At 43.3% G+C, this 26276-nt stretch overlaps 1 protein-coding gene and 1 pseudogene across 36 annotated transcripts in view; both read left to right on the forward strand.

The window, feature by feature from the left end:
- Window positions 1-26276, forward strand: part of MYO9A (myosin IXA) — a 281572-nt gene that overhangs the window by 120409 nt on the left and 134887 nt on the right. For 29 of the 36 annotated variants that reach the window (XR_016218484.1, XR_016218481.1, XR_016218482.1 and 26 more), the window contains 4 exons: window positions 930-1071; window positions 8314-8509; window positions 14998-15117; window positions 23573-23648. Coding sequence is in view for 31 of the 36 variants with exons in the window: in XM_089310956.1 (XP_089167082.1) it covers window positions 930-1071; window positions 8314-8509; window positions 14998-15117; window positions 23573-23648 (534 nt within the window). In the remaining 5 variants the exon portion in view is untranslated. The remainder of the gene's footprint in view (window positions 1-929; window positions 1072-8313; window positions 8510-14997; window positions 15118-23572; window positions 23649-26276) is intronic. The other 7 variants (XM_089310972.1, XM_089310969.1, XM_089310971.1 and 4 more) reach the window with 2 other exon arrangements.
- LOC149123236 (double-stranded RNA-binding protein Staufen homolog 2 pseudogene) lies at window positions 11302-12979 on the forward strand (annotated as a pseudogene).

Consider the following 26276-nt stretch of genomic DNA (forward strand, 5'->3'; position numbering starts at 1 on the left):
GAGACAGATGTATGCATGGGTGTGTGTATTTACACACACATTCGCCTATCCTGTCTGCTGGTTTACTCCCCAGGTGCCTGCTTTAGCTCTAGCCAGGGACAAAGCCAGAAGTCAGGTATTTAACCCAGGTCTATAATGTAAGTGGTAGGAACCCAACCACTTGAGCCTTCGCCACTGCCTTCCAGGGTCTGCACTCATTGAAATCAGGAGCTGGAGCTGGACATTGCATCAGGCCCACCAGTGTGGGACTGGCATCTTGTTTGGTGGCTTAAATGTTAGGCTAAATGTGCTCCCCTCCTCCCCACCCCCACCATGATTCCTCCCCTCTCCCTTTCGGAACTTTTATTGCCTTACTTGCTATTATGCATTTAGTTCTGATTACATATTATTTTTATCATTCCTGATATGAAATGTTTAAGTCAGTACCATCAGTGAATAGAGATTGATAGATATATGTTTAAAATAATAACACTTACATATGTAGTCATTAGTATAGTTAAGAAAATTGGTACCTATTTATACATGAAGAAATAGGAAAATGAACAGTGACTGTAGATTAAAGGATTTGTGTTAATTGAGAGGTTATTTGCTTTTTTGGAAGTTTTTGGCCCCAATGACCATATGAATTGGATTTTACATTCCTTTGGCTTTTACAGAGCAACCTAAGCTCTATGCCTAGTGACTTTAGTTAGTGTCACAGCGTTGCTGCTTGCAGAGTGTGCCTGTAGACAGATCACAGCTGTAGATCTCTCATCTCTTGTGGAATACCAAGCCTTTCCTACTCACTTTTCAGCTTTTGGCATCAGATCAGATGGTATAGGTGAAAACTTTGTAAACTGCTAGATATGTAAAATGTTACTTATTTGAATATGCTTTTCAAAAAACTGTACTAACTACTTTGTCTTTCTTGTGTTTGTTTTTGAATTTAGCTTTCCACAGGCTACAAATCAAACATTGCTAGACAAGTTTAAGCATCAACATGAAGAGAATTCTTACATTGAATTTCCAGCAGTAATGGAGCCTGCTTTCATCATAAAACATTATGCTGGGAAAGTGAAATATGGGGTAAAGGTCAGTAAATTTTTCCCTGAGTCTGCTTTCAGGGCAGGGTATATTGCTGGCTGTGTCAGTGTCTGGCTGTCTACTCTGTTGTGGAGGCAGCCTTTGGTCAGTAACATGTGGAGCTATTTTATATGAGGATCGCACCAAATTCGGATTCTGCTGTTCAGCCCATTATTGTCTCAGATAACATTTCTGTTGGTTTCCTTCTGCAGATACACCTGACGTCAGTCCACTCTAATAGCCTGTGTAGGTCAGAAGGCATAGATTGCATCTGTATGAATGCGCCTCACACGCGTTGCTTCATCCCCATGATTTCTTGTATTGTTGCCTTCTGTGTCCCCATAAGGTCTAACAAAGCCTTCATGTCATCGTGTGCCTTTAGGTAACTGTGAGTTTGCACTCCTAATGGAAGTGTTGAAACTCATAACTCTTGGGGAGAGAAAGTGTCATATTTTTTGCCATTTTTTCCTTGTAATTGGTGAGCCTACCTTTCTACCACTTGATGTTGGAGCCTGCCCTTTAAGGCACTTAAGTTCCCAGGCAGTGTGGTGATGACCTGAGAGTAGGAGAGAAGCAGTAGGAACTGGTTCTGGGTGAATATCCTGTCATGTATTCATCCATTCACTGAGGAGCTTGCTCAGACATGGGGATTGGGAGACACACCATGTGTCATTCATTCTGCTTGGTGTTTGGAATGTTCTAGTGACAAACTAGACAGACACGTTCTTGACTCTGTATTCACATTTGTAGGGGTGTGTGTGTGTGTGTGTGTGTGTGTGTGTGTAATACAGACAGATGAGCTACATGCTGTTAATAATTGAATTCTGTTGGCAAAATTGTTGCGTTTGAATTTGTGGATCTATGAGCACAACTGTTAGAAACTTAAGGGGCCGGTGCCATGGCTCAGTAGGTTGATCCTCTGCTTACCGCACCGGCATCCCATATAGGCACCGGGTTCTAGTCCCAGTTGTTCCTCTTCCAGTCTGGCTTTCTGCTGTGACCCGGGAAGGCAGTGGAGGATGGCCCAAGTGCTTGGGCCCCTGTACCCATGTGGGAGACCAGGAGAAGCACCTGGCTCCTGGCTTCGGATCGGTGCAGCGCCGTCCGTGGCAGCCATTTGGGGAGTGAACCAATGGAAGGAGGACCTTTCTCTCTCTCACTTGCTGGCTCGCTCGCTCACTGTCTATACCTCTACCTATCAAATAAATAAAAAAAAAAAAAAAAAGAAAATTAAATTCTGAGAGATGACCTGATGTAAATGTTATTTTGCTGAGGAAATTGGATGTTGGATATTTAATTCAGGAGATGGGCAAAAGTTGAAATAATTATAAACAGGTCATTGCTACTAGATTAAATGAATTAGCACAGGAGATAAGGTCGTAAAATTAATTCAGAGGGTAGATAGTGAGTTAATTCTTCAGGGCTTCTATGCCAAGATAAAGGAGTTGAGTTTTTATTAAAAGACAGAAAACATGAAAAAGCCTTAATTAGATGATGTGATTTCTCTTTTTAAAAGATTGTCTTGATGGCTTTGAGGGGAAAGGACAGCTGGGGGAGACTGGAACCCGGGAGATAATTAGGTGGCTTTTTTGAGTTGAGGTGAAAAGTTCAGGGTAGTGGGACTTCAGGTGTGGCAGTGGCGATGGTGAGATGAGAGCCAGGTCACGGTGAGATCTGTTTGGAACTATCCAGATGTTCTCGACATCCTAAAGAAGTGAGTGACTTCTGCCTAGAGCTGATGGGTACATTGGAGGTGCTCTTTTCTGAAACAGAAAACAGGGAGAACTCGGTGTTAGAACAGGAAGTGAAAATGCACTTTAAAAAGCAAAACCAAACAAACACTTGAGCATATTGTGATGTGCGTAAAGACGTAAATCTAAACGCCACAGATTTCTTGCACGCCTCTTCTCAGCTCATTTCTCCTCAGAGGTAGCTGCCATCCTGTCACCTTTTGTGTACCTAGATCCTCCATTTCAGATAATGAAATCATATAGTGTCTGCACTTAGTCTCTGGTATTCATCCTTACTATCGGGTGGCAAGGACAAGAATGCAGGGAGGATCAAAGGCGGGTAATGAAACCAGGAGACGTATCACTAGAGAGGAGAAGGATGATTTGTAATGGTGGAAGGAGCCACTAAACAGGAGACCTCTTTACCAGGAGTTGATAATGGCCTTGATTCAAGATAGCTAAAGCAGCAGGACAGCAGTAGTTCGACAGTCCACCATCACTGTGAGAGATTTTGAACACCCACCTCTCAGTAACTAATGGAATAAGCAGATAAAAACTCAGTATGAACAGAAATACTGAAACACCACTGTTACGCAGCTGAATTGACATCTCAGAAGAAGTGGAAAATCATCGAGTGTTTCATGAGTCAGCAAAACTCTTCTAAATAACCCAAATAAAACTGCAAATAAGAAATCATATTTTAAACTATTTATTTTAGTTATAAATGATTAAAATTATGACATTTTAAACCTGCCAATGGAAATACAGCATATCAAATTTGATAGGATTCAGTTAATGCAATGATTAGAGAGAAATTAATAATTTTTTTTTTTTTGACAGGCAGAGTGGACAGTGAGAAAGAGAGACAGAGAGAAAGGTCTTCCTTTGCCATTGGTTCACCCTCCAATGGCTGCCGCAGCCGGTGTGCTGAGGCCGGCGCACCGCGCCTATCCGATGGCAGGAGCCAGGTACTTCTCCTGGTGTCCCATGGGGTGCAGGGCCCAAGCACTTGGGCCATCCTCCACTGCACTCCCGGGCCACAGCAGAGAGCTGGCCTGGAACAGGGGCAACCGGGACAGAATCCGGCGCCCCAACCGGGACTAGAACCTGGTGTGTCGGTGCCGCAGGGCGGAGGATTAGCCTATTGAGCCACGGCGCTGGCTGGAAATTAATAATTTTAAATGCACATATTACAAAGGAAGGAAGGGTGAAAAGCAGTTAGCTAAACTTCTATCTGAAGAAAGTAAAGTAAAAGAAAATTAAACCCACAGGACTTAGAGTGAGGATGTAACAGAGATGAGACTGGAAATGAGCGCTATTGGGAGCGGACAGATTAAAGACAGGAACAAACCCTTGGAAAGCTGATCCAGAACACAGGGTGGTAGACCGTGACTGACAGGGAGAAGGATTCACTGAGTACTGATATCAGAAAGCAAAAGGGAACTTCACTGCAAACTCCAGAGATGTTAGGATGCTATGAATATATCTTATCATGAAATTTAATCACATGTACAAAACTGCAGAAATTTTATTAAAACGTATTTTTACCAAAACTTATCAAGGAAAAATAGGAAAACCAGAAAACTTTGTCTGTTCAATAACTTCAATCCGTAATATAAGACTTCCTCACAAAGGAACTCTCAGACCTTTATATTTCACTGGTAAGCACTTCCGGAAGTTTAAGTACCACTGTCCTATTTTCTTTGAAATTTGAGATACTTTTAAGATGTATACATGGATCTCAGAAATAGCAAGAGAGACCTGAGCTGGAAATACACATGCAAGGTTCAGTATATAGACAGTGTTTAAAGCAATGATCATGAATGTGATGCCTGATGTACGAGGATTGCATGAGAAGATTAGTGATGCAAGATCAAAGTCAGTTTGAATTGCTAGTATGAACTAGCAGTGGGAACCATGAAGACAGTACAAGAAGTTAAGTCAAAACCACACCATATGTTTTCATGGAAACCAGGAGAAGCCAGAGTCTTCAGAATGCTGTAGTCAGTTTGTAATGTACTTACAAATCTAGAAATACGAAGACAAAGACCAGTTTATCTGTCAGATGAAGGTCTTTGGGCACAGTCAACACGTGGTAGTCGTCATGGGAAAGAGTTCTAGAATCTTGGATTGTAAAATGTGGTTATTACTGAGGTGTAGGATGGTTTTTAGAGTAGGTCAAATTAAGGTTTCAGTTTTTGTACTGGTATTTATTTATTTTTAAAAAATTTATTTATTTGAGAGACAGAGTTATAGAGAGAGGGAGAGGGAGAGAGGACTTAAGTCCACTGGTTTACTCGCGAAATGGCTGCAACGACCAGAACTGGCCGATCCAAACCCAGGAATCAGAAGCTTCTGCTGGGTCTCCCCCGTGCGTGCAGGAGCCCAAGGACTTGGGCCATCTTCCACTGCTTTTCTGAGGCCATTAGCAGGGAGCTGGATCGGAAGTGGAGCAGCTGGGATTTGAATCAGTACTCATGGGATGTCGGTGCAGCAGGAGAGGCTTAACCTACTCTGCTACAGTGCCAGCCCTATCTACTGATGTTGTTATCCTTGGATCCTTGGACATGCTCCTTTGCTTTATTTCTTTATTTATCAATAAGTTACAGTTTATAATTGAATATGCTTTACTGAATAATTGTTAGAACTGAAGAAAATAAGTTATATACATTTTGCACATTTATGGATTTGAAGACTCTTAGTTTCTTAAAAAACATCCATTGATTTGAAAGGCAGAGCATCAGAGAAAGATGGAGAGACACAGAGATACCTTCTTTCTACTGCTTCTCTCCTCAAATAGCTGCACAACTTGGGCTGTGCCAGGCTAAAGGTTGGAGCTAGGAACTTCATTCACATGGGTGGCAGGGGCCCGAACACTTGGACCATCTTAATATTGCCTTTCCTGGCACATTAGCAGGGGCTGGATTGGAAGTGGGACACCCAGGACTCCAGCTAGGACTCCAGTGTGGGATGCTGGTGTCAACACTGACCCCTCGTACTTATACAGACTTCTTTCTGTAGTGCATCCTTGTGTTCTAAGGGTGTGTAGAGACAAGCCAAGGACCAAGACTCCTGGCTTGTTTTTTCTTTCTCCTGGCTCTAGAGCAGGCTGGGAAATCTTTTCTTTTTTCTGCCAAGGGGCACTTGGACGTTTATAACATCGTTTGCAGGCCGTATAAAATTATCAACTTAAAAGTAAACCTGCTGTATAGATTTATCAGATTTTGAGTCCTGCCTGTGGTTGCCTTGGCAGGGCTGAACCAGATGATGTCATGGGTTTATTACAGCCCATGGCCTGGACGTTCCCCATCTCTGTTCCTGGGGAACAAAGTATAATGATGAGAGGAAAGTCCTCCAGGTGATGGGATGAGTCCACACTGACCTCCCTACATGAGGAGCTGGTAGGTGCACACATGTGTACATGTCATACAAGTCCTCACAGAGGTGTTTTGTGAAGCCACTTCCACTCAGAACAGTCTATCACTACACTTCTGATCCTGTTGTTTGCTATGAATGTAATTTTAACCTTGTAAGGGATCTTCAGAAGGTTGATAGCAAAATTCAATTGAATGATAACATCCCTGTGAACTTTTAAAGCCACCTTGACAACACAGAGCAGTCTCGACCCTTGTCCCTGTCATGTAAGCCCCTTGCTTTCCTCTCCTGTCTCTGGAACTTTAAGCCCATTGTCTTGTGTTGTGTCCCCTTCCACCCTGTGCTTTGCAAGGTGATGTTTCTGCCTGCATACAATCCCTAGGTGATCATATCTAGTTTAACAGTCCATTTCTGTTAATATTCAAATACTTTTCTGAAATTTCCCTTGGACTGCAGACTCGATCCATCTTCTCACTTCAAGTGTGTGTAGAGACGTAGTGCAGTGGGTGTGAGTGGGTGTGTCTGAGCTGCTGCTCCTGTACCTAGTGTGCAATAGCTAGCACCTCTGTGACTTAGTTTCTTCATGTATAAACTGGGAATACTATTTATCTCAAAAGGCTGTTAAGGAGGGTTAAATAAAATTGAGACAAGGGGCCAACACTATGGCATAGCGAGTTAAGCCACCGTTTGCAGTGCTGGCATCCCATATAGGTGCCGATTCAAGTTCTGGCTGTTTCATTCTAAACCAGCTCCCTGCTAATTGCCTGGGAGAGTAGCCGAGGATGGCCCAAGTGCTTGGGCCCCCTGCACCGAAGTGGGAGACCTGGCTGAAGCTCCTGGCTTTGGCCTGGCCCAGCCCTGGCTGTTGTGGCCATTTTGGGGAGTGAACTAGCAGATGGAAGATATCTTTTTTTAAATTCTTTTAAATGAATTAATCTTCAGAAAGAGAAAGTTAATACATGTAAAATGTTTGGAAGAGATTATAATAAATGTTGCCTACTGTTATTATCCTCACCATCTCACATTTACTCCAGTGAAGCTGATTTCTTTCTTTCTTTTTTTAAGATTCATTTATTTATTTGAAAGACAGAATTAGAGAGAGAGATCTCACATCCACTGTTTCACTCCCCAAATGGCTGCAACTGCCAGAGCTGGGCTGATCCAAAGCCAGGAGGTGGGAGCCTCTTACAGGTCTCCCATGTGGGTTAAGGGGCCGAAGAACTTGGGCCGTCTTCCGCTGCTTTCCCAAGCACACTAGCCAGGGAGCTGGATCAGAAGTGGAGTAGCTGGGACTCAAATTGGTGCCCATACGGGATGCTGGTGCCACAGGTTGTGGCTTTTCCCACTGTGTCACAGTGCCGGCCCCAAAGCTGATTCCTTAATCTTCATTTCCTGTCCGTATACTTCTCTTTCTCTGGAGGCCACCATGTCAATATGTGACGTTGCCAGCCACCTTGTTACTCAAGCCCAGAGTGTTAACCCAGAGAATGATTCCCTTGTTCTGTTACCTCACCCTAATTCATCAGCACGTCCTTTACCTTTACCCCTAAAACATATCACAGATATGACTATTTTCACTTCCTGTTACTACTCCTGACCTAATTTAAATCACTGTCAGCCAGTAGCATTATGACACAGTGGGTTAAGCCACGGTTTGGGACCCCCACATCCATATCAGAGTGCCTGTTTCTAGTCTGGGTACTCTGCTTCTGATTACCTTCTTGCTAATGTGCCTGGAATACTGCTAGTGATGGCCCAAGTGTTTGGCCCTCTCCCACCCCTGTGACGTAAATGGTTGGAGTTCCTGGTTCCTGGATTTGGCCTGGCTCAGCCTCGGCTATTGCGGGCTTTCGGAGAGTGAACCAGCAGATGGAAGATCTCTTGCCCATCTTTCTCTCCCCTCCCCCCTTCCCCCTTCCACCCCTCTGTCCTCTGTTCCTTTCAATTAAATAGATAAAATCTTAGGGAACGATAGACCCAATCACCGTCAGTTCTTCCCTGGTGTGTTGCGGTATCTAGTTTGCTCTCCCTTTCCATTCTTTATTTGGACAAGTTGTTGCCTATGCCCCTGTGCTTCAAAAATCCAACGGTCATCTTCTTAACATTAATAGTTTTTTCAAAAATAATACTATTACATTTCATGTAGGATTTCCGGGAGAAAAACACAGACCACATGCGCCCGGACATTGTAGCTCTGCTGAGGAGCAGTAAGAATGCATTTATCTCTGGGATGATTGGCATCGATCCTGTTGCTGTTTTCCGATGGGCAGTTCTCCGAGCTTTTTTCAGAGCTGTGGTTGCACTCAGGGAAGCTGGGAAAAGACACATCCAGAGGAAAACTGGTAAGCAGCAGTTACTCACGTTCCGCCATGCTTTATCTTTGACTTTGTACCTCTACTCCATCTCAAGGAGTCAAGTCATAATAATGTTTACCTTTTTCTCTTACTGTATGCTAGCATCATGTTTTAGTTCTGGTAAGTTGTTACATGAGCAATGTATGTGTGCCATGTGTGTTGTGTATGTATTGATGCATTTTTATTAATACAGGATGATAGGAGTAAGTGCAAAGCCTCTTGTGTGTAGCAGGGATTTGGATGGGGCGCCCTCTAAAGGTGAAACAGAGACTGCATCCCCAGCAGGCGTCCCGGCCTCTGCGTGAGTGCCATCTGCTGGTGAAGCAGAACTGCCTTCAGGTCACAGACAATAAGGAAATTTTGGGATGTCAGGAAGGCAGGCACAGACAACCCAAATTAGGAAGCCTGGGAAACATTCCGGATCCTTCCATCAGCAGCTATGTGTGCTGTAGTCTAGAGAGCATCAAGAACTTTCATGGCCTCACCCAGTGAAAAAATAAGGTGTCAGAAATGGATCATATAGCAACTGATCCATGTAAATTTTCAGTTGCAGAATTTAAAATAGCTGTTCTTTGAAGAGAAATAATAATTTTATTTAAAGGCAGAGAATCATAGAGACTGCCACAGAGAGATCTTCCATCTGCTTATTCACTCCCGAAATTCCCACAACAGCCAGGCTGGACCAGGATGAAGCCAGGAGCCCAGAACTACATCTGTGTCTCCTACATGGAACATAGTACTTGAGGGACCCGTGTTCTTGAGCCATTGTCTACTGCCTCTTAGGATACACATTGTTAGGAAGGTGGATTGGGATTGGAGTCACCAGGACTCACACCTGGCATTCTGATGTGGGATGCAGGCAACCCAAGTTACAGGTAAAGCCTCTTGCCAGATACCTGCCCCGAAAATTGTTGCTGATGTTGTTTTGGTAAAGATTTGTTTATTTAAAGATTTATTTACTTATTTGAAAGGCAGAAGAGTTACATAGAGCCAAATACAGAGAGAGGGAGAGAGGTCTTCCAACCACTGGTTCACTCCCCGGATGGCTGCAACTACTGGAGTTTTGCCGATGCAGAGCCAGGAGGCAGGAGCCTCTTCTGGGTCTCCCACATGGGTGCAGGGGCTCAAGGACCTGGCCCATTTTCCTTTACCTTCCCCATTAGTGGGTAGCTGGATTGGAAGCAGAGTAGCAGGGTCTTGAACATGCATTCTGATAATAGGATGCCAGTGCCACACCCGGTGGCTTAACTTGTGCTATAAGACTAACCCCCTACAGTAGCTGTTTTCAGGAACCCAGTGAGGAGCCAGTGTTAGGTCACTGTGGCTTAAGCCATGGCTTGAAATGCTAGGATCCCATATCAAAGTTCCTGTTTGAGTCCCAGCTGCTTTGCTTCCAATCCAGCTTCCTGTTAATGACCTGAAAGGCAGCAGATGATGCCCCAAGTGCTGGGACCTCTACCACCCATGTGAGAAACACGGATGGAGTCTTGGCTCCTGGCTTCGTCCTGGCCCAGCCCTGGCTGTTGTGGCCATCTGGGGAGTGAAGCAGTGGATGGAAGATCTGTGTGTCCCTCCCTCATTGTTTGTGACTTTGTCTTTCAAATAAATAATTTTTTATTTAAAAGATTTTTATTTATTTATTTGAAAGGCAGAGTTACAGAGAGGCAGAGAGAGAGAGGTTTTCCATCCGCTGGATCACTCCCCAAGTAATGTTAACAGCCAGGGCTGGGACAATCTGAAGCCAAGAGTCAGGAGCTTCCATCTCGTCTCCCACCTGGGTGCAGGGCCCCAAGTACTTGGGCCATCTGCTACTGCTTTCCTAGGCCATACCTGAGAGCTGGGTTGGAAGTGGAGCACCTAGGCCTCAAACTGATGTCCATATGGGATGCCAGCACCACAGGCAGCGGCTTTACCCTCTATGCCACTGCGCTGCCCCCTTAAATAAATCTTAATAGAACATGGGAACCTCAGTGAGATTCAGGAAAACACAGAAAGATTCATTAGTGTATTAGAGAAACTTAACAGAGCTGGAATTTTAAATAGTCAAAACCAAAGTACATTAGACAGAATTAAAAACATATTAAAAGAAATCAGTACCTTCAAGGTGCAGCAGGTGATGGCTCAGGTAATTGGGTTCCAGCCTCCAACTTGAGAGACCTGGATTAAATGCTTGGCTTTTGGCTTTGGCCTTTTGCCAGGCCTTGGAGATTTAACCAGCAGATAGGTTTAAACCAGACAGATCTTTCTCTTAAATAAAGATAAATGAAAATTTAAAAAGAGAAAATCAGCTCTTGTAATGAACCATATTGATAGATAAAAGACAAAAACTACGTGGTCATCCTCAGAGATGTTGAAAGATGAATTTGGCGGAAGCCAAGACATATTCTTGATGAAAGCACAAAACAGAACTGGAATGAAAGGGAACTTCACCCTGATATGGGAGTCTGTGAAGAACTAGTGATACAAGGCCTTTGTCAGTTTATGGTGAAAGGTATGCTTTCCCCTAAGACCAGGACCGACACAAGGATGTCTGCTTTCATGTGTTCAGCTTGTCTCCAAGATTCTGGCCAGGGCAATTATACAAGGAAAGAGATACAAAATATCCACCTTTGAAAGGAGCAAACTGTTTTGTTCATAGCTGATGTGACATTGTATGTAGAATAGGCTATGGAGTTCATACAAAACTGTGAAAGCTACTGGGTGAGGTCAGCAGACTGCAGGCCACGGGATGAGTGTGCAAAAGTCAGTTGTACAGTATTAGTGCACCATGTGAAAGCAGAATTGAATTCCTTTCTATGTATAAGAACTCTCAGCAGAAATAAAATACTTCTGAAGAAATTTAGAGGAGAATTGCAAGACTTTTATACTGAAACTAGAAAATATCAGTTTCTCTCCAAGTAAAACGACAGATTCCAAAATGAAAACCCTAGTGTGTCTGGTAAATGTGTTAGCTGGTTTCAGTAGAGTCCAACCCCAGTGTAGACTTCTGGTTGAAGGTGAGCCTGCTCATACTGGAAGATGTTCTCAGTGCAGCTGGGGCGTGGTGAGCAGACATGAATCCAGGCAGTAGCATGAAGAAGGCCCAGAAAGCTGTTGCTAATAAAGCCTTACTGAATCTACACTTTCCAAACTGGGCCAGAAGTGATCCCCAAAGTGATGTTATCAACAGCGCAGGCAATGTATCTCCATCTGTGGACCTGAATGGGCTTGCTGTGAAAGGGGAGAGCCTGCCATCTACAGGCCATTAGATCCAAAGCCATTCCCACGTTGCAGAGCTCATAAACTTTCTGGGCATGTACAGTGAGAGGTGTCATTGCCCAGTGCCTAAGATCTTCTGTCTTCAGCCAGCTGTAGCAATTACTGAATTTTTTGGTGAGGGAAAGACTCGACAAGCTGCTAGACATAATGCTGCAATGGAAGTCCTCCAAGCACTGCAGAACAAACCGGTTCCAGAAAAATCATCTCAGAATGTTGCACCTGGAAAGGGAATGGATGATGACAAAGATGCACATAAATCTGAGATCAGCTTAGTGTTTGAAATCGCTCTGAAGCTGGATATGCCCGTCTGTTTTGAGGTTATTAAAAAAGTGGGCCACCGCACTAGAAAAGCTTTTATGTGGGTGTCCCTGAGAGATTTCTCTGCAGAAGGAGAGGGAGATAATAACAAGCTCTCGAGAAGCTGCAACCACTGTCATACAGGAGCCTAAAAAACTTCCACCTCTCCCTGTAGTTAGAACAGTCACATTTATTTTTTTAAAAAAGGCCCTAGAATGATGGTGGAAGCCAGATCAGAATATAGTCCAGGAATGAACCCTATTAGTTGCCTAGCCCAAATTCAAGAGGCCAGAAAGGAAAAGGAGCCAGGTAGTGCTTTGCTTTCAGAAAAGGCAATGAATGCCTTGATGTTGGGAATCTGTGATGTGGTTGAGGCAGGCAGTGATGGTGCTGCGGGAACAGGACCCAATAAACAGACAAGAAGAAGCAGTGCTGTGATAGCCTGGCTGTAAAGCACTGGTCTCCAAGATCAACTTGACACGACGGGAAAGTGAAGGATGGAGGGGCCCAGGGGCTGGGTTTCCTGAACCACCAGCACCAGGAAGAACTCCACAGGGATTCTTCATTTTGTCTCCTCGTGTTTTTATCAAGAGATGGAAGCCAGCCACCACAAAGTAAACTCTGGAACCAGGCTAGACTGTTTGTCACCCAAAGATATGAACCCGGCTTTGGACCCTTTGCTCTCTCTCCTACATTGAATAATAGGTCAGCTACCACTGCCAGGGAACTCCTTATGAATGGAACATCTCCTACAGCAAAGCCGTAGCTTTGAAAGTAAGTTCTACTTCCGCTTGTTCTGTGGTGCACCTTCAAAACAGCTGGATATTTAGGAAGGATTCAAGGCTTTCAGGCGTGAGTTAAAAACAGAACAATTCATTAGCCCTAAATTCTTCATCTCTGTCCATGCGCACCTCGTTTCCAGTCTGTCCAGCAGTTCTGCTGCCTGCCTGTCCTCCATTTCCCGCCTCTTTTTTAAAGAACATCTTCCAGTCTTCCAGTTGGTTTTTAACTGGTGCATCTTTCTTCACACTGTCCTCCACAAGCACAGATTCTGTCTTCCGATGGTTAGCGATAGTACTTCACACTTGTTTCTCCCCCTTTTTACACTAAGATTTTCTCTAATGATGATTTTACTTTCATAGCAGTTTTGATTTTGTTATTTTATTGCTACTTATGATTCAGATACACCATTAAGGTACATGTCCTAGAAATCTGTTCACTTAGGATTTCATTAAATTTGGTATGTTGAACAGTAATGAAATGCTTTCTAGTTGTTTAAGGCATAATGATGTGTATTTGTTTTTTTGAGTCCTGTTTTGAACTGCCTAGGTAGTAGTGCCTGTCTCAGGTGGTATCCACGGTTCTGTTTCACTGGGTGGTCTAAAACTAGCTTATATTTTGATTTGTTTATGTGAATTTGGGGATGGAAACTTTGTTCCCACTATTTATTTTTCATTTACTTTTGCAAAAAATCACAAAAAGCAGCACTTGTTTATGGAGCATGGGAAATATATGCATCCTGATTTCTTAGTTGCCCTGAAGATGATGTGTTGAAGTGAACCTGTGAACCTGGCTGCATGAACCGCAGCTCGCTTATCTGTAGAGAGAATGTGCTGCTTCCTCAGATTTCACTATTTTCACCTTTGCCATCTTAGTCCTACTCCTTACGACCAAAAACTATGATTTCCTTTAGAAATTCTCCAGAAGATCTGTCTTGTGTCGAGTGGTCATGTATTTATAAAACATTTACAAGTTTAGGGTATAAAGTAAGAAGGAAGATCAGGTGTCCTGCGGGAGGTTTTTTTTCATGTTTGGTTGTTTTTTTCCCCTTCACAGAGCTCTTGATTCTCTCTAATCTATTGCCAGCTAGGAGTTAGTGTTTTTAGTTACACTATTAACATGAAATGAAAGTTGTTACCGCTGAAAAATGATTCTGACTTAAGAACTCTTCATAGGCTGTTCTCTTTTATCTCATTCCTAATTACACAGTAAAATGTAGTAGTGGAACTTTATTTCATGTTTATGTGTTGCTCAATTTGTGTATTGTTAAATTATGCACTTTTTTGTTTTAAAGGAAAATCTATTTAAACTTGAACCCTGTGCCTCACTGTGGAGGCGTCTCTCTGTAAATGCTGCACAGCCCCCCCCAGGCCTGGAAGCCTCGTTTGCTCTTTTACATCCATTCCTTGCTGTTGTTTGTGATGCTGACTGCTTGCCCCAGTGTTTCTTGCTAAAGCTGCTCACACACAGCTTCGGCACACTGATCTGGGAATTTGGTCTTTCTCCTTTCCTGCTGGCAGCTGGTCTCTGTCTCACTTTCCTAGGAAGTGGTGGTAAGGAGCACGCTCTGGCTTTGTGTTCAGATCGACAAGTACAGAGCTGCTGCTGGGTTTTCCTGCTCTGTAGTGCTTTTTTTCATACTTCACACGTCATTGACACACTTGTTGGAATTCCTACAAGTGTGGTTAATTGCAGGATTTGTGGAAGAATTTTTTAACTTGTGGTAAATCGTTTTGTGCATATTTCTCTTTGGGGTTCCATCAGTATTCCTTGTGGTGTTGCCAACTATATGCTAATGATATATCAGACCTCATAAAAAGAAATCTAAAAATTTCAATCATACAGATTTTTAAAAAATTTTTCCCTAGTATTTTAATTTAAAAAATGTAAATATGGTGTTAATATTCAACATTTTATTTAAAAGGACATTTTGAATATCTAAAAAGGACCTTTCCTTTTCCCTTTTATTTTCATATAATTTCCTCAGATTAATTGGAAAAATCTTTCATATTTAACTTCTATTATTTGATGCATTTTCTACATGGTTAAGATAGTTGGCAGCATTGCTTTTGAGTCTCTTGGTTTGGGCTCGTATAATGTCTTTCTTTTCTCCTTTTTTTGTTTTTCTTTTGCTTCCTAAGGACATGATGATACAGCGCCATGTACAGTTTTGAAAAGCATGGATAGTTTTAGCTTTCTGCAACACCCAGTCCACCAGAGGAGCTTAGAGATTCTGCAGAGGTGCAAGGAAGAGAAGTACAGTAAGGCGGCAAATCCTGATAAACTCTGTCATCATGCATCCACTGGGAAATGGAAACCAGGCGCATTCTGTACAGGGTGGGACCCCGATTGGATGGGTGACATGGCCTCCCTAATCGTTTGCTCTGTGTCAGGATATTGCCATTGAGACTAAAGTAAAAACATGATCTCTTAACTTGGTGACTTTCCTGTCTGCCTGTGATTATTGTTGTGGATTATAATTGGCTACAGTCACTGAGTTTGTGTCCATTTTCACCTTTATAGTAGCAAGTCATGGGTAAAAATGAACATTTTTTTCTGATCATTTTTTTTTTCAAAAACTTATTCATGTCTGGTTGACATAAAAGTGAATGCAAAGAGAACAATTTGGTAAGTTTCCACATTTGTAAGTGCCCATGAAATTATCAGCATAATCAAGCACTCAACAAAGTTCCCCCAAACCCCTTTCTAAACCCTCTGATTTTTATGCTTAGCTTATACTGAATTTTGAACACCAACAGTGTTGTTTATCAGCAAATAGTAAACCCACTTGGTTGTAGTGCTCCATTCAGTTCCTGTGTTGGTTGGAACAAACCCACCACATTGATGGTTTGTCTTAAGGAAGAATAATAGAATCATGGCATGCATCCTGTTTTGTCTGCCTTTTTATAAAATTGGTTTAAAAAGATGCCCTTGGTCTCCATTTCCTTCTTTGCTCATAGTTATACTCATTCTGCATGAAAATCGGTTCTTTTGCCTGTTGTGAGATTACAGTTACTGGGCTACTGCTATTAAGAGAATAAATGGATTCTTCCGAACACTCAAGGCCTAACTCAGCAATTTCTTTATAGTGGACCTAAATTACTTGCACAATATTCTGATCTTTTAGCTTGCTAATTTCACAATTTTTTGGTTGAAATACCATGAAATTTTAGTGTGCTACCATGTGAAATGAGAACATAAATAGAATTCCTAAAAGCAAGTATTATGGGTTGCTTTGTCAGTTTCTCTTATTTTGCTGCTTGGGTATGATGAAAATGTAATGCATTTTGAAAAATAGTATTATAAATATTTTCTCATTTTCAGTAGAAAAAAGGTAAGTATTTAATTTAGAAAAGACATCTTTAATAGTTCTTAATCCTTACTGTTTGTTTTTTAAAACAGGTTTATTATATTTCGTTAATAGGCAGAGTTCCAGAGAGAGGGAGAGAGAGAGATATTCCATCTGCCGATTCACTATCCAAATGGCTGCAGCAGGGCTGAGCCAGGCTGAAGGCAGGAGCTTCTTCTAGGTCTCCTACATGGGTGCAAGAACTCAAGCACTTAGGCCATACTACACTGCTTTCCCAGGCCATAGCAGAGAGCTTGATGGGAAGTGGAGCAGCCAAGTCTCGAACCGGCACCCATATGGGATGCCAGCACCACAGATGGAGGATTAACCTACTGCGCCATGATGCTGGCCCCTATAAGTCCTCATTCTAATTACCCACTTACATTCTAAATGTTTTAATCCATGAGACATTATTTAAAGCAATCCATAAATCTTTTGGGGGGAGCTTACATTCTTTCAAGTCTTAATAGGATTGCAAGTGGGGCATTTGATTTGTTTTTATCATGGCTCAGCCTGACGAGCCCAGGCCTGATTACCAGGTTTGGGTCCAGAATAGGAAAGTACTGATGGCAGCACAGGTCGAATGAAGAGACTGTGTTTATGTGTGGATTTCTAGTTTTTGCATGTTGGCGTTTTCCATTATGTAGTTTATTCCATTTTCTTCTACAGTTTTTTGTTTTGTTTTGTTTTGTTTTGTTTTGACAGGCAGAGTTAGACAGTGAGAAAGAGAGAGACAGAGAGAAAGGTTTTCCTTATGTTGGTTCACCCCACAAAGGGCTGCTATGGCCTGTGCGCTGCACCGATCTGAAGCCAGGAGCCAGGTGCCTCCTCCTGGTCTCCCATGCAGGTGCAGAGCCCAAGCACTTGGGCCATCCTCCACTGCACTCCTGGGCCACAGCAGAGAGCTGGACTGGAAGAGGAGCAACTGGGACAGAACTGGCGCCCCGACCGGGACTAGAACCCGGGGTGCCGTGGCGCCAGAGGAGGAAGATAAGCCTAGTGAGCTGCAGCGCCGGCCTCTTCTATAGTATTAACAATGAGAAAATTTCATAATATATAGAATGATAAATTCAAGTTTGAGAGATTGTTCTTTTTTTTTTTTTTTTAATTTTTTGACAAGCAGAGTGGACAGTGAGAGAGAGAGAGAAACAGAGAGAAAGGTCTTCCTTTGTCATTGGTTCACCCTCCAATGGCCGCCATGGCCGCCGCGGCCGGCGCGCTGCGGCCAGCGCACCGCGCTGATCCGATGGCAGGAGCCAGGTGCTTCTCTTGGTCTCCCATGGGGTACAGGGCCCAAGCACTTGGGCCATCCTCCACTGCACTCCCGGGCCACAGCAGAGAGCTGGCCTGGAAGAGGGGCAACCGGGACAGAATGCGGCGCCCCGACCGGGACTAGAACCCTGTGTGCTGGCGCCGCAAGGCGGAGGATTAGCCTAATGAGCCGCGGCGCTGACCGAGAGATTGTTCTTAAAAAACTCACTACCAGCTAGTCTATCACATATTCCTTTTTTTTTTTTTTTAAGATTTATTTATGTATTTGAAAGTCAGAGTTACACAGAGAGAAGGAGAGGCAGAGAGAGAGAGAGAGAGAGAGATTGATAGATTGATTTTTCCATCTGCTGGTTCATTCCCCAGCTGGCTGCAATGACCGGAACTGTGCTGACCTGAAGCCAGGAGCCAGGAGCTTTTTCTGAGTCTCCAACATGGGTGTAGGGGCCCAAGGACTTGGGCCATCTTCTACTGCCTACCCAGGCCATAGCAGAGAGCTGGATCAGAAGTGGAGCAGGCGGGACTTGAACTGGCGCCCATATCAGATGCCGGCACTGAAGGCAGAAGCTTTACCTACTATGCCATAGTGCTGGCTCTAGATATTCCTTTTTGGGGCCAGTGTTGTGGCATAGGAGGTAAAGTCACTGCTTATGTTGCCAAAATCCCATGTGGGTGCTGGTTTGAGTCCTGGCTGCACCACTTCGGACCCTGCTGTGGCCTGGGAAAGCAGCAGATGATGACCGAAGTACCTGAGCTTCTGCTGCCCACCTGGGAGACCTGAAGAAGATCCTGGCTTCAGCCTGGCCCAGCGCTTGCTGTTGGGGCCATCTGGGAAGTGAACCAGCAGGTGGAAGATCTCTTCCTCTGTGTCTGTAACTCTGACTTTAAAAATAAATAAATAAATAAATCTTTAATAAAAAAGAAGTGAATTGCTAAATGGGAAAGGTGAATGAACCCTCCCACGGGTAACATTGATAAAGTCACAGATGGACATGTAGATAAGAGTATTTTTCATAAAATTAAGAATATATAAAATAGTGGTCCATGAAATGGTTTGAAAATCATGGACAGAGAAAAGTATAAGAGGCGGCTATCATGTATATTGGTGAAGATTTCGAGAAAAGCAGCCAGCTACATTTCTCCTGGATTGGCAGAATATGGTTATGTATTAAGTTTAAAAAACTATAACAGGTAAATAAACTTGATGTGTGCTTTAAGGATAACTATAATAACAAATTATGTAATTATATCTTTAAAGTAGCATAAGAAATCTTTAGAAAATGAAAGCTAAGAAGGGAAAAAAATGAGTTTCAAGAGTGAAATATGGGGCCAGTGTTGTGGTGCAGTGGGTTAAGCTGCTGCCTGTAGCAGTGACATCCCGTGTGGGCCCCAGATTCTGTTCTGATGAGCTCCACTTCTCATTAGCTCCCTGCTAAAGCATCTGGGAGAGCAGTGGGAGATGGCCCAAGTCCCAGATGAAGCTCCTGGTTCCTGGCCTTTCAGGCCGTTTGTGGAGTGCACCAGCAGATGGATGAGCTCTCTTTTACTCTGTCCTTCTTGCTCTGTAACTATACCTTTCAAATAAATAAATAAATCTTTTTTTTGTTTGTTTGTTTGTTTTTAAACTTTTATTTAATGAATATAAATTTCCAAAGTACAGCTTATGGATTACAATGGCTTCCCCCCCCATTAACGTCCCTCCCACCCGCAACCCTCCCCTTTCCCACTCCCTCTCCCCTTCCATTCACATCAAGATTCATTTTTGTTTCTCTTTATATACAGAAGATCAGTTTAGCATACATAAATAAATAAATCTTAAATAGATGAATCTGAAATAGATGAAGAACATGAAATACAATGCCAGAAACAAATACTACTATTTAATATAAATGACTTGAAAGTGAAATTTTTCAATAATTAAAGGATTTCCATAGGATTTGTACTTAATGGGGACAGTGCTGTGGCGTAGCAGGTAATTCCCTTGGTGCCAGCATCCTGTATGGGCACTGGTTTGTGTCCTGGCTGCTCTTCTTCTGATCCAGCTCCCTGCTAATGGCCTGGGAAAGCAGCAGAGGATGGCCCAAGTGCTTTTGGCCTCTGCACCTACATGGGAGACCCTGAAGAAGCTTCTGTCTCCTGGCTTCAGACTAGCCCAACCCAGTCACTGCGGCCATTTGAGGAGTGAACCAGCAGATGGAAGATCTCTGTCTCTCCTTCTCTCTCTCATTAACCATGCCTTTCAAGAAAATATAAATCTTAAAAAAAAGAGAAGAATAGGTTAAGAGCCGGGGCTGGCCATGGTGCCCTAGGCGGAGCTTCCTCCTGCGGCACCAGCATCCTGTGTGAGCACCACTTCACGTCCCTGCTGTTCCTCTTCCAATCCAGCTCTCTGCTGTGGCCTGGGACAGCAGAGGAAGATGGCCCAAGTCCTTGGGCCCCTGTGCCTCGGTGGGAGACCTGGAAGAGTTCCGGGCTCCTGGCTTTGGATTGGCCAGCTTTGTCCGCTGTGGCCATCTGGACAGTGAACCAGCATATGGAAGGCCTCTCTCTCTGTCTCTCCCTCTCTTTATGACTCTATCTCAAATAAATAAAATATTTTTTAAAAAATAAAAATATTAGCCAAAAGTTATATCAGAAAATGTGTTCTTGTTCTCTTCTACATTTCCCACCTCCTTTAAGATTTGATGCTATAAATTCATTTTACCTTTTCTATGTATGTGTGCTTTTGCTTTACTCTTTGATGCAACGTGATCATTCACATTCAGCTGTGTTACTCTGACTATCAGTAATTTGCTGCTCATTTGTATTTCATTGTGTATGTATATGCAGTTGTACAAAGGACTTCACAAAGTTCATGGAACAGGCGCATTACCTTTTTTTTTTTTTTTTTTTGACAGGCAGAGTGGACAGTGAGAAAGAGAGACAGAGAGAAAGGTCTTCCTTTGCCGTTGGTTCACCCTCCAATGGCCGCCACGGCTGGCGCGCTGCTGCCGGCGCACCTCGCTGATCTGATGGCAGGAACCAGGTGCTTCTCCTGGTCTCCCATGGGGCGCAGGGCCCAAGGACTTGGGCCATCCTCCACTGCACTCCCTGGCCACAGCAGAGAGCTGGCCTGGAAGAGGGGCAAATGGGACAGAATCCGGTGCCCCGGCCGGGACTAGAACCCGGTGTGCCGGCGCCGCAAGGTGGAGGATTAGCCTATTGAGCCACGGCGCCGGCCGCACATTACCTTTTAATGCCATTTTTGCCACAAGCTAGTATATACAACAAATGTTTAATGAATTTAACAATAGTGTACTGTCAGAGCTGTTGTGAGGAACCCTGGTGCTCTAAACATTCTTGTCAGTGTCATTGTGTTCATTCCTCAGCTGAGTACTTTTCTGAGTGGAGTTGCTGTTTCACAGAGTTTCATGTATTATTTCTCATACGGTTAATATCATTAAGCGTTGCTAAACTTCTGGCACTTGGGAGAAGTTTCATTTTCTTTTGACGTTTACTATTTGTAAAGAGTAACTCAAATGTCATCCTGTTATCATTTCCCTACATAGAATCTACCTTTGTCCTTTCTGGATGCATTCAGACTTTTTCTCTATTTTTGTTTGTCAGCAGTCTGACTTCAGGGTCTCTAGATCACAATTTCTGCTTGTGTTTACCCTGCTGGTGACTTGTAGTACCTTTGAATCTGAGCTCCGTTGTTCTTTTTGAAATTTGCCAGAGCTCAGGCTGGGTCTCCCATGTTGGTGGCAGGCATCCAAGTACTCGGGCCATCAGCTGCTACCTCCCAGGGTGTGCATCAGCTGGGAGCTGGATTAGAAGTGTAGTAGCCAGGACTTGAACCAGGCTGCTCCTAATACCTGTCCTCCACCTTCGTTCTTTTGCATGTGGTTAGTTTTCACATGGTGTTTGTTGGAAAAGGTTCTCTTTTTCCACTGAGTGTCTTGGAAGTCTTAACAGAAATGGATCATGAAGTGTGAAGCTTTGTTGCTGACTGACATTTCTTTTCCATTGACTGGCGTGGTTGGTATCTTTGTAGTTGGTTTTGTATAGGAAATGTGAATGCTTCAACCTTCTTTGCGAGGTTGTTTGGGCCCTCCTGGGTCTCTTGCCTTTTATAGGAATGCTGTGATCAGCCTGCTTGTTTCTGCAAAATAGGTATCTGGGATTTTAATAGAGATGACATTAATGTGAGGAGCATTGCTCTTTTAGTTTTCCAATTCATGAACGTTGATGGCATTCTGTTGATTTAGCTCTTCCATAAATTTTTTTAAGGATGTTTTCTATTTTTGGTTGTCGATGTCTTGTAACTTCTTGTTAAACTTATTCCTGTTCTTTTGATGCTGTTGATGGAGTTATTTTCTTAATTTCACTCTTGTATTTATTGTCATTTTACAGAAATATCATTGATTTTTGCAGAATGATCTTGTTTCTTGGAATTGTGCTGAACTCATTTTTTAGTCTCAGTAGATTTTTCTGGATTCCTTAGAATTTTTGTAGATTATGTCATCTCAGCTAAAGAGATTTTTTCCTTCCTATTTTTCTTTACATTAAATGCTTGATATATATGTTGAGAAACTTGAGCCAGCCTTACATTACAAAACTTAAGTTTTTATCTTACAGTTTGTGAAAATGATATCTTTAAATCTTTAAGATTTGTTTGATTAATTTGAAAGGCATAAGTGACAGCAAGAGGGAGTGACAAAGAGCGAAAAATCTTCCATCTTCTGGTTCGCTCCCTAAATGGCTGCAGCTGCTAGGGCTGGGCCAGCTCCATCCCTGTCTCCCGTGTAGGTGGCAGAGGTCCAAGTCCTTGGGGTGTTTTCCAGGGCTGTTTTCTGCTGCTTTCCCAGGTGCACAATCAGAGCTGGATCAGAAGTGGAGCATCTGAAACATGAACCAGTGCTCCAGTGTGGGTGCTGACATTGCAAGCTGTGGCTTAACCTGCTTTGCTGTAATGCCCATCCCCTGTTTTAAATATTCATAGTCCTTAAGGAAAAAGTCATCTTTGATTCTTCCTTCCTTCCCTCCCTCCTTCTCTCCTTCCCTCCTTCCCTCCTTCCCTCCCTTCTCTTCTTTCCTTCCAAGGCAGAGTTCGAGAGAGAGAATTATAGAAAGATATCTTCCATCTGATGGTTCACTCCCAAGTGCCCACAACAGCTGTGGATGGACCAGGTGAAAGCCAGGAGCCTGGAATTCCATCTTAGACTCCCACATGGGTGGCAGGGGTCCTTGCACTTGGGCCCTCTTCCATTGCTTTCCCAGCTGCATTAGCAGGGATCTGGGTCAGAAGTGCAACAGCTGAGACATGAGCCAGTGCCTCTCTGGGATGCTGGCCCCTCAAGCAGCAGCTTAACCTGCTGTGCCTTAACAATAGCTCCAACAGTGCCTTTCTCTTTAAGGTCGATTGATCTCTGAAGTTTATAGTCCATGTTGTCAGTAAATTTATTGCTGAAAAATGATGCAAAGGGATCTTAGTAAAATGTGGGGGGGATTTGAACATAAAAAAGGTGTTTGTCTACTTCTAGACCGTCTTCCTGGTTTCACTCATGTTTCCTGAGGTTACTGTTTAAAGGAAAGAAGAAATACTTTGGCTGGTATTGTGGCTTAGGTGGGTTAAATTGCTGCCTATGATGCTGGCATCGCATCTGGGCAGCAGTTTGTGTCCCAGCGAATCTACTTCCAGTCCAGCTCCCTGCTAATGGCTGGAAAAGCAGCACCCACGTGGGAGACCCAGATGAAGCTCCTGGGTCCTGGCTTCTGTCTAGCCCAGCCCTGGTACTGGCTATTTGGGTGGTGAACCAGCAGAGGGAAGATTGGTCCATCTCTCTCCCTGCCATTCCTACCCCCGTAGCTCTGTCTTTCAAATCAACAAATTACCTTTAATAACGAAAAAGGAATTAAGAGTTTGTTATTAAGTTCTCTAATTGGGAGCATTTGTAAACACAGTTATGGGACTTAGTTCGTGTTATTTAGATGTTTCTGTCATATTTCACAAACATTTGCTATTGAAAATACATTAATTTCATTGTTTTAGTAAACTTGTTTCATGTGTAATTTCTCTCAGTACTCATTTGAATTTTTTTTTTTTTTTCTCTTGGTAGATATAACCCGGAAAAGTCCCAGAACACCTCTTTCTGATCTCCAGGGCATGAATGCTCTGAATGAAAAAAACCAGCAGTGAGTGTGTTTTCTTTATGTTGACAGGAATGTAAAAGAAGTGCCTCACTTTCCTATTACTTGTGTGCCTTTAAAAGTTTGAAGAAAGTCAGGCTTGGTTTGTTTTCCATTTCTTAAAGCTTCTCTAAATGATATAGCAACAAGTGAATAGGTTAGAATTAGCAAAACGTGTCTAGGGTTGCTTTGGATAAAATGAGTATAGAACGTAGGAGCTTCATCTGGCTTACATTCTGAGATCTTGGATTTTACATGTTTTGCAAAATTTAAGGTTTATTCTGCTCTTCTTTGGAACAATCATATTGATAAGTAATAATTGAATAATTTGACTACATAAAAGTTCAATTTACATAATACCTTTTTCTTGGTGAGTGTCATTACCAAAGCTTTTAAAATTTTGTAGTATAAAGCTGATCTTCTGTATATTAAGATAATCGAAAATGAATCTTGATGTGAATGGAAGGGGAGAGGGAGTGGGAAAGGGGAGGGTTGTGGGTGGGAGGGACGGTATGGGGGGGAAGCCATTGTAACCCATGAGTCGTACTTTGGAAATTTATACTCATTAAATAAAAGATAAAAAAAAAATTTTTGTAGTATAGTTTGGAAGCAAGTAAAATTTTCAGAATTAACAAATGAAGATTTGCTTTTACACATATCATTTCATAAATACTGTAATTATATGAGCAAAATAAATTTGAATTTCTGGAGTCTGCCTTACAGACCTTTTAGCAGAACTGAGCCTCTTAGTGTCCTAGATGTCCAGATGGTCTGTAGTTAGAATAGAATTATAATTGTATGGATCTTTTTTCCAGTTGAGTGTGTCTCCGTTTCTTTTCTGTGTTGTCACTTGTTTGCTCACTACCTTTGGTATGACTCTTGCTTATTAAGAAGTGTGGTTTCACTCAATCCATATGTAGGAGCTGCCAAATCCCACGTAGCCGGGCCCCAACACGTTCATTTCCAGTGTCGATGTACTGGACTGTTTGCCATCTTCAGTGTATGCCCTTTGTTTTCTTACCAGTGATTCCTAGCTAATGATGAAATCTGCTTTCATATTTGCATGTTAAGTTTTACAAAGCAAGACAACAGGAGTTGTGAATCTTGACAGTGTAGCTTTACCCTCTCCTTGGTGGCCCCATTGTCACCCTGGTTGGGGATCTGTAACTTAAGAAACCCATTTTCTTTTATTTTTCAAGTTTTTTATATTTATTTATTTATTTATTTATTTATTTATTTTTTTTGACAGGCAGAGTGGACAGTGAGAGAGAGAGACAGAGAGAAAGGTCTTCCTTTTGCCGTTGGTTCACCCTCCAATGCCGCCGCGGCCGGCATGCTGTGGCTGGTGCACTGCGCTGATCCGATGGCAGGAGCCAGGTGCTTCTCCTGGTCTCCCATGGGGTGCAGGGCCCAGGACCTGGGCCATCCTCCACTGCACTCCTGGGCCACAGCAGAGAGCTTGCCTGGAAGAGGGGCAACCGGGACAGAATCCGGCGCCCCGACCGGGACTAGAACCCGGTGTGCCGGCGCCGCTAGGCGGAGGATTAGCCTAGTGAGCCACGGCGCCGGCCCCGAAACCCATTTTCTTAATTTGGAAAATGACGACTATGCCATGCCCCATTTCCCAAAGCAGTTTACTTGTGATAAGTCTCCTGACTCCTAGTTCACCTGTTTATCTTTGTCTTTTCAGTTTTAGATACCTAAAATGGCCTTTTTTGTGTTTTTTTTTTTTTTTTACTACCTTGGTTAGCTGTTGCAAGCACTACTTATCACATACAAAGCATAAAAGCGTAAAAGCATAACCAATCTAAACACTCAAGGCTAAGGATGTAATATGAATGCTGCGTTCTCAGGGTTCCTGTCACAGTCACGAAAAAGTTACAGTCCAGAGTCCAAAGTCTCCGTTACTACTCGCAGAGGTGAATCTCAGAACAGTCACAGGCAGGAGTCTTGGATTGACTGGCACTCAGGGCAGTAAGCGCGAAGTTCCAAGGTGAAAAGCAAGGTGAAGGGTCAGAGAGGTCACCTGCTGAGAGGTCCGGTCCGGCTCCGATGTCAGTTCCGGCAGCGGCTGGGACGTCCAGGCGAGGTGGGCTCCAGCAGAGTGGTGAGCAGAGCTTCAGTCAGTGGAGACTGAGGCAGAGTTTCACTGGCCCTGAGCCATGATCCCCGAGGGGAGGAAGAGCAGTTGTGAGGCTTGCCTTTTTGTCCCCTCTCTGGGGTAGGTGGGCGATGAAGATGACCTGGTGTGTCACCAATCATAAACTCACCTTTTAGGGTGTCACCAACCAGATGTTGGTGTCTGGGTGTGACCAGTCGTGGTGCAGTAGTGTGGGTGAAGTAATGCAGTCGCTAGCTGGTTGGCTTCTTCTTATGATGTAATGTCCCGCTAGTCCTTATCAGGCCTCACCACCTATGTCTGTTCTGACGGATGGTCTGGGCAGTTCCTGGTGCTTAGTTTAAGTGACTGCATTTTGGTTTTGCTTTTTCTCTTTCTTTTTGTGTTAGCAATGCTCTGTAACTCTTTTGGCACTCCTGTCAGCTGGATTTAGGCCCTCATGGAATGATAAACTGAATCTGGAAAGATCTATATTTAAGCTCATTTATGAGGAACCATTTTACAGAGAATTTTAC

This window comes from Oryctolagus cuniculus, chromosome 12 (assembly GCF_051225735.1).
Source record: "Oryctolagus cuniculus isolate XC-2025 breed Fujian yellow rabbit chromosome 12, ASM5122573v1, whole genome shotgun sequence".
Classification (NCBI taxonomy): domain Eukaryota; kingdom Metazoa; phylum Chordata; class Mammalia; order Lagomorpha; family Leporidae; genus Oryctolagus; species Oryctolagus cuniculus.